The sequence below is a fragment of the Gekko japonicus genome, unplaced genomic scaffold (genome assembly GCF_001447785.1).
Source record: "Gekko japonicus isolate JY-2015 unplaced genomic scaffold, Gekko_japonicus_V1.1 scaffold43, whole genome shotgun sequence".
NCBI classification, from domain to species: Eukaryota; Metazoa; Chordata; class Lepidosauria; order Squamata; family Gekkonidae; genus Gekko; species Gekko japonicus.
The window spans coordinates 1,077,099-1,092,680 of NW_015173123.1; the positions used below are offsets into that span (position 1 = coordinate 1,077,099).

At 45.7% G+C, this 15,582-nt stretch overlaps 1 protein-coding gene across 1 annotated transcript in view; it reads left to right on the forward strand.

Annotated features, from left to right (window-relative positions):
• The first annotated feature begins 15,471 nt into the window (after nucleotides 1-15,471).
• The window catches only part of NF1 (neurofibromin 1), a 306,134-nt gene continuing 306,023 nt past the window's right edge, over nucleotides 15,472-15,582 (forward strand). The window contains exon 1 of the mRNA XM_015421915.1: nucleotides 15,472-15,477. Within this exon, the coding sequence (XP_015277401.1) occupies nucleotides 15,472-15,477 (6 nt within the window). The remainder of the gene's footprint in view (nucleotides 15,478-15,582) is intronic.

Consider the following 15,582-nt stretch of genomic DNA (forward strand, 5'->3'; position numbering starts at 1 on the left):
GGCTCCTGGGGGGGGCGGGGGGTCCTTTCGTGGCACGGGGAGGAGGATGGGACTCGGCCTGAGCTTTGGGGGGCTTGTTCTGCCTTTCGGAGTGTCTTACAGGGAGACAAGATGAGACACCTGGGTGTTGCCTTGCAGTTTAGGCTGTGCAGGGGGCGGTCACTGGCATCCCCTGGCAGTGCTTTGGAGCCTGTTTCCTGGACCAGCGGCAGTGGTAGGGTGTCTTGGAGAAGGGAGGCAGTGGCTTGGATTCAGGTGGGTTTATTTCTGTGGACATTGCTGATGGCCTCTGGGGGGGGGGTGGACTCGGAATTGGGTTGTCCTTCAGTGGGATGAGGAAGCAGCAGGATGTATGATGCAGTTTATCTCTTGCAGGATGAAGGCTCTGGGGTAAACTGACATGCGGATAGGGAGCCTTGTGGGTAGAGAGCATTGAGGAACAGGCTTTCCCTTGTTCACTCTTCTGCACAGTGCATGTGAAAGTATTTGCTCCTGTGGGTTCCGCAGATGTGATTCTAAGGGTTGCCAAAATAGAGGGCCTTTCATGGTGATGTGAGGGAAAGCAGCTTGGACAGATTGTTCTCCCATGGTAGCTGGAAGCCCTGTGGGAAGAAAGAAGTTGATGGGGATACATAGATGCTCCACCCTTGGGAGTGGGAGACACTTGGGTGGGATTGGAAACGACTGGGGTGGGGGAGGGAAATTGCAGATCAGGGGGGAGCTGGTGAGTCCTCGGAGTCCAACGGAGCTGCACTGATAGTAGGGACACTGCTGTGTGTGGAGTGAATGAAGGAATCCTGTGTGTGACTAAAGGGGTTATCTGAAGAAATTGGGATTTGTGAGTTGGATTTGGGTGCATGGAAATAACTGGGAAACTCTCCTGAATGGACTTTGAGGAGTGGCTTATGTTTTTAAAACAGAGAGCAATTGAAAGAGATCTTTGCTTATGATAGAAACAGGAAGCGTTTCTTAGCCTGAGGCTATGGAAGTTTGGAAGCTGTTTATAGGAAGAGCAGTTGTTTGGAGTTTTTCCAGTGCAGTTCAGTATATATGCACAGGTTCCCCACTTTTCCACAGTGGTTTTCAGACAACAGGACTAACTTAAATTTAGCTGAGTGATTTTTTTTTTCTGCCTTCATGTTGCTACAGTGGGTGCCACAGTTCAGGTGTATTAACTCTTTTAACAGTATTTCTGTTTGGAATGTTCAAGGAAAGTAGTTGGGGAACATTTTACATTTATTTTCGGCACTGGTGTTTAATCTTTCCTAAAAATGGGTCCAGCCCTTCACTTTGTCCAAGAGATGAGGATTTTGAGTGCCGCTTGGTATGTACTTATCATTGTGCATGTTCAAAGTGTTTGAGATCATGTGTTGAAGCATGGTATGCATTTATGTCCTTAGAAAGAAGTGGCCTTCATTATGCTTTCAGTGGTGGAAAATTATATTAGTACAGATATTCAGTTGTCTTAAGATTTGTCTTTTTTCTTGAAGTAGGGCATATTAACATGTTAAGAGTGAAAGACTTCAGCTACTCTAGCTTGTTCCATAGTTGTTAGGACATCTTTAAATATATGAAGGGAATTCTTTTCTACTTAGAGAAAATGAAGCGTTCAAATGATGACTTGATGAAGTGTAGAAATTCAGTCTTTGAAGGATTGAGGAGTCACTAAATGTGTAGCATTTCATTGCTCAATATGTGCAGTGACTTTTTTTGCAAAAAATTGAAAATTACTGTCTGTGGTACTATCAGTGTTCCTTGTTGACTTCAACAGGGCTTCAATTGAAATGTATTTAGGTTACCACTCTTAAGGTGGAGGAATGCACTAGTAACATTTTGTAAAGTAATTAAAATTAATTTCCCCATCAGTTGAGCTATGAGACTGCTTTCTTACAGTACTCACAGTTTTGAATTGAGCTCCAGGAGACCTAAATTGAAATCAATTTGCTGTCATAGATAGGCTGAGTGGCTTTGGAAAGGCATTTTCTTTCAGCCTTAGCTCTCAGTCTGTTAGTGGAAATAATGATGACTGTTATGAGTACTGAAGAATAAGAAGAATGCAGTGCAGGTCAAACCTAACAAACTTTGTGAAGTCATGTAGATTTAAGAATTTAATTACAGTCATGGTCTGACTGCTAGTGGTACAGATCAGTAACCATCCTTTGTGTTTTTGTGTCCGCTGAGTGGCTGCTTATTTGGGAAGCTGGACTTTTAAAACAAACTTGTTGTATGAATAGACTAATCACTATACACAATTCTCAGTGTGACTCCATCTGTGGATACTTAAATGTAGAGACTGGGGCTGTGGACAGACATAACAGATCTTTCTACAAACCTGTGAAAATTCCCAGGCTTGCAGAGAAATATGAGATCTTAAAAAAAATATACATTGAGGGGGTTTTAATCCCTTCATGATAAAAGGAGTGCCTGTGGCTTTAAGAAACAGGTGCTTCTCAGTGGCTGTTGCTAAGCGATGTCAGCAGTATTGCAGGTCCTCCAGGCTTGCTTTCTGTCAGTAAGGTAGAGGAGCGCTCTCCAGGACTGTTTGGCCTTTGAGGGAGATCTGGGCCAGGCCTGTGGCAGTTACCGAGTGACTTGCTCCCACACAACTTTTGTGAGTTGCTCCTTGCTACTGTTCGACAGCACCTGGTTCCTTGCTACTGCTGGACAGCAGCTACCCCAGAAAAGCCAGGATGTATCATGGTTAGCGTTTACAATCTGAGACTTCCAGGTTCAAATCCTCACTCTGTTGTGGAAGCTCACTGGGTGACTTTGGGTCAGTCACACATACTCAGCCTATTCTACCCCAGGGTTGTTGTGAGGATAAAATGGAGGAAAGGAGAATGATGTGAGCTGCTTTGGGTCCTCATTGTGGAGAACAGTGGAGATATAAATTAAGTAAATAATACAACTGAAGGGGGGGATAAAATGTAGGTAGGCTGTTAGGTGGGAGTGAAGGTGAGAAGGAGCCAGGAAAAGGTAAAGGATATGAATGCTGCCAGGAGGAGGGAAAGAAGAAATAGTGGTACAGGGGAAAGTGAGGCACCACCTGCAAGTCTTTGCAGGTTCCCCACTGTACAGCTGGACCCAGCTCAGCTGGCATCTCACAACATGCCCAGAGTATTCCCGGGAAAAGGCTGCCGGGGAAGGGAAGGAGGGAAAGCTGAAGATGGGGGGAGGCGGATAAAGGTAGGTTGGCTGGTGAGTGGGAAAGAAAGAGGGAAGCATGAAAAGGAAGAGGCTGTGTTGGTTGCCAGGGAAGGAAAGGAGGAAATGTGGGCGGGGAAAATGAGGCGCCTCCTCAAATCCTTGTGGGTCTCCTGCTTGTAGATTAAGTTTTTGGTAGAGCTATTGGATGCAGAAGGTCCTAAATTCAATCCCTGACATTTCCTGTAGCTGGAAAGACCTTTGCTTGCATGAGATCTTGGTGAGCCATTGCCAGTCAGTGTGGGTAATACTAAGCTTGATGTATCAGTGGTCTGACTTGGTATAACACATTGTCATATGCTCATATGAGGATCACTTTATTTGTGGGAAATGGCCATTGCTCAGGGATACAGAATAAGCTTTGCATAATGCCCAAAGTCCAATTCCTGTCATGTTCTATTAATGGATGTCAGGTGATGGGAAGGTCCTTTCTCTTTCTAAGACCCTGTAGATCTTGTATTCTGTAAGTATGGATAGTTGTTTGTGGTTAGAAATGTTCATTATCTCCAAAGTAGGAACTGATCCCTACTGATTGGGGGGCATACAAGGCATAACCCAGCTCTGCATCCCATGAATAACTTTGTTTTCATTTGATTGAGATGCTGGTGCCATTATGTTGTAAACATGATGGCCTGTATTTTAACTGTAAAAATGTCCCGCTCTTAATGTTGCCCAGTAGCTAGCATAGTGCAGGCTCTTTGTGTACCAATTCTGTCTTTCTGGATGGTCTGGAATAATTTTGGGGTACACTTCTAGTATCCTTTTTTTTATTGGTTTTCAACAAACATCCCCACTGATTGCCTTCAGTGAGGTACAAATAAACGTACTTGAACAATGACATACAACACATACAAAAACAACCCTAACCCACCCACACCAAATAATTTCTGATTTCTTCCCCTATCACATGTTACATGAGTTTGGTTTAATTACAAATAATAATCCTTAAGATTCCCTGTCAACCAATAAATATTAATTGGCTCAAATTCTTGATTACCTTCCATCCAACAATTTATATCTAACTCTGTTAAATCCATTCAGTCTGGATTCTAGGTAAGAAAAGAAAAAATAAATAAATAAAACGTATTGGAAATATAGAAGCCTCTGTTTGGCAGAACGCCTGGGAGGCTCCTAGGAACCGCGGAGGGTCGTGGCGAAGCGCAACGCGCCCGCCCGGTTCAACGCCGTACCGGAAGTCTACTTCTAGTATCCTTATGTCTATACAATGTCTCCCTTTCAGACCGTTCCAATAACTGGTTTCACAGTCTGCATATGTTCCAAATGCCAGCATTCTAGAATATTTCAGCCCATTTGAGTGGTACACATTCGTCCTGTTCTTACCTTTGCATGTTTGGCTTAAGACCTTGGGTCAATGAAGCTAATAAATGAAATGGAAAAATGGTCCTGTTCTTATTAAGAAAGTTCCAGAAATTTTCCTTTTAGAATGTTCTGGGGGAAAGCAGCAATTGGGAGACAACTTTCGGCTTTCTCCGTGGCTTGGAAGTACCTTGACTGTTTAGGGGCATGTTTGTGCCCCTCATTTTGAGTGAGATGAATACCAGGTGGGAGCTCTAGCTCTTCAGGAAGTGCCTGAACAATTTTGATGTGCCTATGAGTGAGTCAGTCTGAGCATCTCCAATCACAGTAGTGTACCCACTGGACATGCCCTCCCACACCTGAATGCAATGCTGAAGAGACCACAGGACTTCCAGTGTCCAATATTTAGTTCTGTCCTTGCGTTGGCTTACTCTCTTGTGGCCTTCTGTGAGATATATGTGTATCCCTGTTTTGATTGCCATGTGCAAAAACTGTGCACCCTTTGAGGGAGAGGGGAACAGTGGAATGTATCCAGACTAACCTTCCCGCCAATAATTGGGGTGTCTCAGACAGCTCATTACAGTTTTCAAGGCTCAGGAGTAACTTGACAATTGGATACCTAAGTGAGGTCTGATAGATCTTTGTATATGCATGTGTGTAAATAGATTACATTTAAAACTCATTCCAAAGGGGCTTACCACACACCATTAATGTTTAATATGTCTTTCCTCCATTGTGTTGCATGTAGTGGAAAGCATAGTCTCAGGTGGTGGCGGTGGGAAACAGGATTTAAAATCAAACTGTCCTGAGAGGCAATGCTGCAGAATCTCCCTTTGATTCATAGGCTCTGACTCTTTCTCTGACAGGGCCGCTGCTTCTTGCTTAAAGCTATCGTGGAGCCTTGTCTTAATACAGTATCCCGCAAAGGGATGTTTCTGCTAGAGATTTTGTTATGTGTTCTTAAATTTAGCAAACTTGTTCATACATGCCAGGCTTCTCCTTTCCTATTGTTCATTGCAGGAGCATCTTTGGGCTGGAATTGTACTGCTTTTAAGCTGCTTGTCTGACATTCCAGTGACTTGATTTAGAGTGGCAGATCTGAAGTATTTGCTTGTAAGAGCTTTTCAGGTATATCATTGGGATGTGTACTGGATTATTCAGGTTCCCAATACTGTTTTGGGATTTGAGCGTTTTTTCTTTTTCCTTTGAATTCCAAAAGGTTTGGGGTCTGTTATTCCCTGTGGGGGATTCTTTCGGGGTGTGTGTGTGTGTGTGGAGTAGCTGTTTTCAAGTGAGTTAATCAAAAAGTGCAGGCCTGTTGACTAAAGTTTCAAGCAAATTGGATCAAGAAGACCGATTCTGTGGGCCCCTGAATAAGATGCTCCCAGCCATCCTAGATATCTTCACTGTTTCCCATGGGGGAAAAAAATCCCATGCTTTTTCCAGGGCAAAGAAGGCCATAGCCAAACACAGAAAAGCAACCACTGGCCAAAAGCCTTTCAATGCAAACAGAACAACAAGCCCAATGGAATCATTGTTGATCAAGAGAAGCCCAGCAGAATCATAGGCCAGTGCGGCAAACTGAACACAACCAATGTCAAACTACAGAATCTCTCAAGAATCAACTGAAGTGAGGGGCAGTATTGCAAGCCCAACAGAAACAGTGTCAAATCCCAGAAACCAAGCAGAATCCTGAGCTGATGCAGGAAGCCCAGCTGAACCAACGTCAAACCACGACAGAAGCCAAGCCAAATCAGCCTGGCAAGCCAGTACCAAGGGAACCCGCCAGACGTAGCAAGATACTGACACAGTCACTTCTCCAAGGAAGGCCTCAGAAAGCAGGAAGGGGTTTGGGGCACCTGGGTTCTCCTTTCTCTGTAGTCTGCAGCCTATACCATCACTGGCTCACAGACGGAGCCTCCGGAGCTGCAGCCGCCCTTTGTCCTTGGTGCTCTGGTTTGCTCCTATCCCTGTAATGAAGAAACACCATACCAACACATGCGCTTCGTTTTAGGTGCCTTTGTGTGTTCCGCTTGTTTTAATTGAGATACTTTCTACTTTCCTAACCTTTGTCCCAGTGAGATTTGTGGGGGGCTTTTCTTTATGAGAGTGGTAAGAGCAACATTTTGGCACCGTCTTTATTTCTTTTCTGCACAGAATTGTGCTGAGCCCCACCAACATCCTTCCATGCTGCACAGCTGCTAGGATTCAGTTGAAGGCTTTTAGAATCTGTTTTAGAACACAGTTTGGAATGTGGATTTTATACAGTGCCAATCAAGTTGGCAAACTTTCCTGTTTCTTGTTTTAAGTTTTGGGGACAGCATGTTCCCCTAACACAGACTGAGAGGGTCCAGGCACAAGCACATGCTCACTTCACTGACTCTCGAGGTCCGGGGATGGGTGGTTGAAGAGTGGCAAATGGCTCTTCAGGAGGGCCAGTTGCTCAGTCCCCCCAAAGAAGAATGCTTGAATGGTGCAGGTGACATTGTTGTGCATCTGGGGAAATCAATGCTCACTCTGCATGCTAGTGAGAGTGCACAAGAGGAGCCTTTGAGCCACAAGAAAGAGGCCTGGCTAGACAATCTCTTTCCTGGCTAAGTAGCTTGGCTGATTGGTGGCAGGTGACTTGCAGGGTAGTTTCTTACCATTGTGTCTGCTAAAGCCAGGCTCATGTACTTCACTTTTCCAACTGGTGCCGACTGCCTCCCCAATGGCCTCCATTGCCACCTGGGAAGTGGCTGTGAGGGGATGCTGCCCAGAAGGGGTGGGGCATGGGGCAGAGCTGCTTTTTGGCTTCTCCCCCCCCCCGAAGGTGGCAGGCCCCGCTTGGCTTGCAAATGCTGCACCCACAGAGGCAGCTTGTTCCCCCAGGGAATGCTTGCTGCGGCTGTGATTTGTCCGCAGGTTACACACAGTTGCCAGCATGTAGACCTGCCTGGTGAGAGTTTTGAGGTGGGATTCAGTGCCCTCTTGCAGCCTCTGCTCTGCAGTACACATTGCTGGAAGAATGTCTGCATGTTCTACTCCTTTCTTTGGAGTGGTTGGCATCTTCCCCTGAAGTTTTTTTTGGATCCAGTGAATGACAAGACCCAGATTTGCCACGTAAAACAAAACCACCTTGGTGAAGTCCTTAAAGTGCTTATGGACTTCCACCATCTGAAAATGAGTCAGCCAGTCCTTGTTGCTGAGCACTCTCTTCCCCTGCACGATGGTGCCTGCTGAGGTCACCTTCTCCAGGGTGTTCTTCTGCTGGACCAGATGCTCAAGCATTGTGCAAATGGATTTCCCGTGAGTGCTGGCATTACTGATCCGGTGGTGATGTGGTGTGCCCATCAGTTCTTGCTTTGGTGCGGCAGATGGGTGGCCTTCACTCGACATGAGGATAATCCAAGATAGGTAGGCTGGTGCCACGGTGATTGGACTCCGACAGGAAGTGTGCTTATCCAACGCATTGCCTAGACTGGACTCGCAAGACCGGAAGTAGATTGGCAAAAGTTAAGCGAAGGACCGGAAGGTTGAAGAAGCGGTTAGACGGGTCCCGACAGGTCAGAGAACGACCTACTCTAGCCGGAAAACCATAGAGGCAATGCGCCCAACATTTTGTGGAGGACTTGAACTTTAATTAGATTTTTTGAGCTTTAAACTAGCTAAAAGAAAAGCGAAAACAAGGCGATTTGTCCAAGCGCATATAGAACTGCTCAACAAAGTGAGAAGTTTTTGACTTTTTGATATTAAAATTTTAAATTTCAAAACGGAACCGAGAAGGCCTAGAGCAGCATCAACATCGAGTCCAAGGATGGCGGGAAAGGAGAAAGAGAGAAAAGAATGGCAGGCAGCAATTGAAGCAATGGAGAAAAGAATGACTGCTTGCACTGATTTCTTGAATGTAATGTACCTTTTTTACTACTAAGCATAAGCAACTGCATAATTATTTGAAAAACGAATAAAATTTAAATGATTCTTTAAAAAACATACCTTCATTTAAGAATTTTAAAAGCACATCTCCCCCCCCAAAAAAAAGAGCGAGCGAGCTGTGACTCGTGATATTCTAGTGAGTCTGAGGAGGACCTGGAATAATGTGTTGAAGTGTCGAGTTTGAGAATCTACACCTCAAAAAGGATATTATAGCATTGGAAAAAGTGCAGAAAAGGGCAACTAGAATGATACAAGGGTTGGAACACTTTCCCTATGAAGAAAGGTTAAAGCGATTGGGGCTCTGTAGCTTGGAGAAATGATGGCTGAGAGGTGACATGATCGAGGTTTATAAGATTATGCATGGGATAGAGCAGGTTGAGAAAGAAGTACTTTTCTCCCTTTTGCACAATATAAGAACCCATGAAATTGCTGAGCTGTCGGGTTAGAACAGATAAAAGAAAGTACTTCTTCACCCAAAGAGTGACCAACACATGGAATTCACTGCCACAGGAGGTGGTGGCAGCTACAAGCATGGACAGCTTCAAGAGGGAACTGGATAAACATATGGAGCAGAGGTCCATCAGTGGCTATTAGCCACAAAGTATAGATAGGAACTCACATGCTGGGGCAGTTGATATACTGTATTCTTGGTGCTTGGGGGGGGGGCAACGGTGAGAGGGCTTCTAGTGTCCTGGCCCCACTACTGGACCTCCTGATGGCACCTGGTATTTTTGGCCACTGTGTGACAGAGTGTTGGACTTGATGGGCCATTGGCCTGATCCAGCATTGGCTTCTCTTATGTTCTTATGTTAATCTGTGCAGAACCCAAATCCTGGGCATCCTTCACTACCAGTTGAAGGAGTTGGGTCACGCCGTAAATGCACTTCAGGCCCACAGCTTATGTCACTGTCCTAATATTTGTGCCACCGTCAATCACCATGTGGCCCACGGAGACATCTCTCATAGGAGGCAGAGACATTGGCCGTTGTGTATGCCCCATCTCGTATCTCAGTGTGGAGCATAGCCTGGCAGTGGCTGGCCCAGTGACCCCTCCCTCTCTGACCAGTCCTAGTTGCCCCACCAAAACATCTCTGTGTTGCCACCAGTTCACAATCAGCAAGAGGTACATGTGCTGTGACTGACAGCAGGCCCATAAATCAGATGTGAAGTGCACAGAGCTCTCACAGTGATGAGACAACTGTGCCTAGCAGCCTGACACAGTTCAAAATAAAACCAAGAAAATCTATTTTAAAAAGGACCAGAAAGAAAACAAAGTCTCGTTCCTAACTGCAACGGAAAAGAACATAAAAAACTTGAAATAATATTGTAAGCAATATTTTAAAACAAAGTCCACTGTAGGTAGGCCAGTCCTGAAGATGTCCAGGCACAGAACAAAAAGAAGGTCTTCCCAGACAGGCAGCAGTAATAGCGGAAATCCAAGGCAAAGACCAAAACCTGCACTGCAGCACTCCAGAAACTGTAGCTGTGAAATGGAGTCAAGTTGGCTTCCTGCTTTTTATCCTCTGCCCATGCTCAGATGGCCATGGATGATGAGAGAATCATTGCCATTGGGCAGACAGTTCTAGTTCTCCCTTAGTGGCTGGTCCCATTGCCTGGTAGGGCTGCCTCCCTCCCCCTCCCTCTTGTTGCTCATGAAACTTGTAAAATGGAAGAAAAATGGCCTTGGATCCTTAAAATGTCAGCCCCAGTTATTCCCAGATATTTTTTGCTATTTTTTGTGTATATATCTGGAGTGGGATTGTCTGACCTGGATAGCCCAGGCTAGTTGGATCTCATCAGGTCTCAGAAGCTAAGCACTGTTTGCCCTGGTTAGTATTTGGATGGGAGACCACCAAGGAAGTCCAGGGTTGTGACACAGATGCAGGCAGTGGCAAACCACCTCTCTGAGCATCTCTTGCCTTGGAAACCCTACAGGGTTGCCATAAGTCAGCTGTAACCATACCAACATCTTTACTGCTGGATTTCCAGTCATACCCAACATACTCTATTGTAATGCCAGTGCAGCCTGCATCCTATTAAAAGCCTTAGCAAATAAAATGGATTTCCATTGCTTCTTTAAAATGTCTTGAGATGGCATCCCCCTCAGCTCTTCAGGGAGCCCCTTCCGGTCAATACTAGGCAGGCCACCTCAAGCGAGGGAGGTGCAGGTTATATTGGGACCTCTGCTGTGTCTGTGACTGGCTGGGTGCCCTCTTCAGCTATGCAGGAGACAGGCAGTTTGTCACTGAATACATAATCCAAGAAAAGGTATAGGTTTTTCTAGAGGGCCAGTGCAGGTTCTGAGTGTTTGATGCAATTTTGAAGTCCTCTTTTGAGGCAACCAGGCAATCCTTTCAAAGTCAGCTGAGATGTGCACATGATCAAAAGGGCTGCAGCTAGTGTGATTAGGGTGTTTGTAAATGGCAAAGATGTTCTTTTAAAAAAAATGTATACAGGTATATAAGAAGCAATCTTGTCTGATCTCCCTATACATGATGAAGGGAGGTGTGATTGACAAGGTATAATTGAAGTTGGACTAGGGTAGCTTGAGGTCATATCCAAACCCACGGCTTTGTGGAAGTTCAGATTTGGCTAGTAACTACTGAAGTCTTGCAAGTTGTGGGGTCGTTGCTGGGTTGACGTGCTTAAGGATATGCGAGGGACGTTTGGAGAATCTGAATTTTCAAGGCTATTAGACTGCAAGGCCACTAGCATCCGACACACACAGACCTGATCAGGTGCCTCACGATCAGGAGATAGCAGCCATCGGACTCACTTGGAGACGCTGATTAATCCCATGATTTCTCACAGGATGGCTGCCCCCGCTGTTCCTTCTGCCCAGTTCACAGAGGTTTTCATAGCTATTTTTCTCTGGTTTTCTGTCTTGTGTCACTTCTGTGCTGGGGACAGTACTCTGATATACAGTATAATACAGCTTTGTGTGTGTGAAGTGCAACTTGTGGCCTTAGCATGCATTTTGTTTTGATCAAAAGCTGCTGACTTTGATTGAGGGTATAACTTCCTCCAAGTAGGTTTTTGGCATGATTCAGTTGCTGTGTTGAGCATTGCTGTGGCAAATGACGCATGATGGAAATGGTTGGTCTGTGACCTTTTGAAGACTTCATGGACTATAACTTGAAACAAAGTGCCCAGTGTTCACAGAGGAGGGTTAATACGTATCCAGGGATGGTTGAGTTGCTTGTAGTCATTGATACGGTAGTGGTGTCTCAGATGTTGGTTATAGACAATCTTCTGTCAGTCAAGTTTTCACCAACATTTATTCAGAAACATCTTTCTTTGCTAATGGCTGTGCTTGGGTCTGGTACAGAAAGATGAACGGTACAGTGTACAAACGGTACAAAACGGATCCCATCTTGGAGAGATAAGTTAATACCTAGAGCACCGCACTTTATTTATGGATTGTTTTATACTGTTTTAACTGTTTGTTATGGCATTTGCCGCTGTTACAACAGCTGCCGGGTCTACCTTCTTCCATCTTTGGCAGGTTACTGAGACGCCAAGACTTGCCTACAGTGAACCATGCAATAGTCCCTTCCAAGCTTGATTACTGCAATTCGCTCTACACAGGCTTACCCTTAAGACTGACCCAGAAATTACAGCTGGTGCAAAAAGTTGTGGCGTGGCTGCTAATGGCAACACCTATGTGGGCTTATGTTTGTCAGGTGCTCCACCAATTGCATTGGTTACCGGTTGAGTTCTGGATCCGATTCAAGGTGTTGGTAATAATGTTTAAAGCCTTACATGGCATGGGACCAGCATACCTGAGGGACTGCCTCTTCCTGTACACACCCTGAAGAGCATTATGCTACATGGATCAGAATCTTCTGGTTGTCCCTGGTGGTCTTCTGCCTCAACCAGGGCCAGAGCTTTTTCCACCCTGGCCCCTGCCTGGTGGAGATCAGGACCCTGCATCGGGATCTCCTTCAATTCCACAGGGCCTGTAAGACGGAGCTGTTCCGCCAGGCCTTTGGCTGAGGCAGCGAACATCCATGTATGGCCTCCCTGAGGTTCTTGTCAGCCATCTAACAGCTGCTGGCCATTATTTACATCTTACCATGTGCCAAGACCTCTTGCAACCATTAATTTTTCTACTGTAGGGCTGTGACCCCCATTTTAATGTATACAACAGTGTCTTAACATTTTATTTATTTATTGTATTAATGAAATGTTGTTTTTATTTTATTGGTGAAATGCTGTTACCTGCCCTGGCCAGGCTATAAATATGAAGAAATAAAAATAAATAAATAAATGGGAGTGTGATTTCTCTCCCCCTCTTTCTGTGTCCCTTGACCCAGAGTGGGGCAGATGTCTGCCTTTGTGGGCGCAGGAGCTGAGAGAAGAACAGGGAAGATGGATATGTTGGGATAGGAGAAGCAGCTGCCTGTTGGATCCCCAAGCATCGAGAATAAATCCACGTTTTCAAGAAAAGCAAAATTTATTTCAAAGCGTTGAAGACATACTCAAACACGTTCTTTGTTAGAACTGGGGATACACAGTTAGGTCAAGCATAATAAAGGAACTTCAAACAGATACAGATCCAATGAATAGCTTTCCCGCTGGCGGGCTAAGGAAACGGTTGCGCGCCCAGTACATGGGAACCAGGCAGAACATCAGACAAAACACAGGTGCAGTAGTCATGGGAAAATCAATAGGCAAGCATTACAGCATCTTCTCCCCCACACAACCTCCAGCAGTTATCTTTTGCATTCCAAAGCAGGAGCAGGATGATAGAAGCCAAGCCGGGTGTAACAGGGAAAGGATATGTACACAGAGAAGATGGATATGTTGGGATAGGAGAAGCAGCTGCCTGGTCTTCTGCATTTTCCCCCAAATGTGAAGGAAACTATGGGGCAAATAATGTAGTTCTCTAAGGGGTATAGTCTGAAGGCACATAAAAGGACCTCCTTGCTGAAAGGATCTGGCTTTGTAGGTTGGTTTGTAGGTTGGTCCACAGAAAAATCCTAAAACAAAATCTATGTGATGCCAAAATACTACAATACTTGCAGAATTCATCGCCAGGCAGGAAGTAAACTTCTAGTCTGATGAAGACCTCTGGAGAACTTGATTCAAGAGTCTCGCTCAGTCCGGCCTGCTTTAAGTGGCCACAGTGCTCCAGGGCCTCTCTAGGGTTTCCACAGGGAGTGCTTCTCCCCGGCACCTGCTGCCTGTAGTTCTTTACCTGGAGGGTCAACGGAACTGAATGTTCGGCGTGCAAAGCAGCGAGACCCTCAGCCTTTTAAGTTTCATGATGGGGGGGAAAGGCGGGGTATCAATTAAAAAATAGGCTGAAGATTTTGAGCAGACGAATGACTAGCACGAAAAGGGCTGAACAGAACAAGCCCCAAACTCTTTACCCTCCTCTCCACTGGTGGTCTTCTCAAGGTCCTAGCATCCTGTGGGTGTTTTTAATTTAAAAAAAAATGGTGGCGGTAGAATGGTGTGACAGCACTTCATGTATAGTTTATCCCATGTGGACATGTGTGCTCAGGGAGTGGTTGTGGAACTATTCATATGTGTAGTGAGACAAGAATGGAACTCAGACTAGCACACCATTTCTCTGCGTGTCCCCCTCCAAATGCAGATGGTAAATGAACTGGGTGATTCCATGGCTAAATAGTATAACTTTATTTGCAGCTAAGTTATACATGGTGCATTTTGTGGTGTCAAAACATTAAAATGAGCTTGTTTGTTAGGAAAGTAATGTGTGTTGTGCATATTTCAGGTTTCCCACGTTGTTTCTAATGCGGCATTGTTAATTGCTTCTGGAGTTAGATTTTAATTTGCTTTAAAGCTTTTATTATAAATGCAGTGGACTTGACACTGTGATAAACTGAGGCGTATAATCTGTCTTCCCACAAGCCTTTCTTGGCAGATACGTGTTCCTTCTTTCCTTCACCAAGGGGGGGGGGGAGAGGCCTGCTGCAATGGGCCTCGTTGCCATGGTTCCACGAAACTGGTCTCTGAGCACATGGATGCCTCGGTGGCCAGCTTAGGCCTATTGATCTTCAGTGGGTAGGTTGTACCTCAGTCTAAGGGGAGCCCTGCCAGTCTTGTCACTTGGGGAGGACGGGGGAGATTATTCTCCAGTGCAGTTGGATCAGCTTAGATATGATTCCTGCATGGTCATCTGTCAAGGCAGCTGTACAGGACCAGACCTGCTTAGTTTCAGCAGTGCAGCTGTGCCGTATGATTTCAGACGGTGTTCTTGAGAGCAGGAGAGAGAGTCTCAAGAGAAGGAGAAGGGCAGAGGGCTGTCGGCATACTGAAGGCGGGGAGCTGAGGCGAAGAGAGAGCGGCTGACTAAAGGGGGGCTGTCTTGTCAGTCTGAGTCACAGGCGAGATCTGACCTGGGGAGCTCCCAGACCGGAGGTCCTTCTCTCTTCCTTACGATGCAGCCGGGTGGCATCTCCTCTGAGCGGCATCAGCTCTTCCAGGCCTGTTGCCTGAGAGCCTTCTTGAGGGCAGGTGCCGGGGACTTTTGCGGGAAACACTCTCTTCCTCTTGAGGCTGCAAATTGCACTTATCGCTGTATAGGAGATAAGTCAATTAAGAACTAATGTGCATTTTAGGAAACATTTACTGTTTTAAAGAGGAGATTCCAACAGCTACTGTATATACAGACTTGGTGGGAATGGATGGATTTGGTTCCAGCGTGGAAGAGCCTCATTTCCACCTAAGTGGCACGTGAGTGAGTGCTGGTGGCGGCTCTGTCCTTGCCCAGCAGAACATTTGGCCTCTGCTAAACATGAGCTTCCCAAATATTTCAAGTTACAATCCAGCCAAAAGAGAGTTGGGTGTGGCTGCAGACCTGGAGTTGGTTAAGAAACTTGACTGTTTCTCAGGGCTTTGATGAGGATTGCTTCAAAGAGCGAATGGCTCCCATTTGGAGAGGGGTATATTAGCGCTCCATGTGTTCAGTGTGCCCCCTTTGAAGCTGCTGCAAATGTTGCTCTGGCTGTCAGGATGTGCTTCTGGCATTTTTATATCTCAGCTTCCTGTCCCCACCATCCCGCCATGCAGGTATAAAACGACTGTCAGTGTCCTGCCTGTTCCATGCAGGACTCAAAAAAGGCAGCTAAAGGCCTGATTCAGAGGGGTAGGGAAGCAGATTAGAAGAACTGGGAG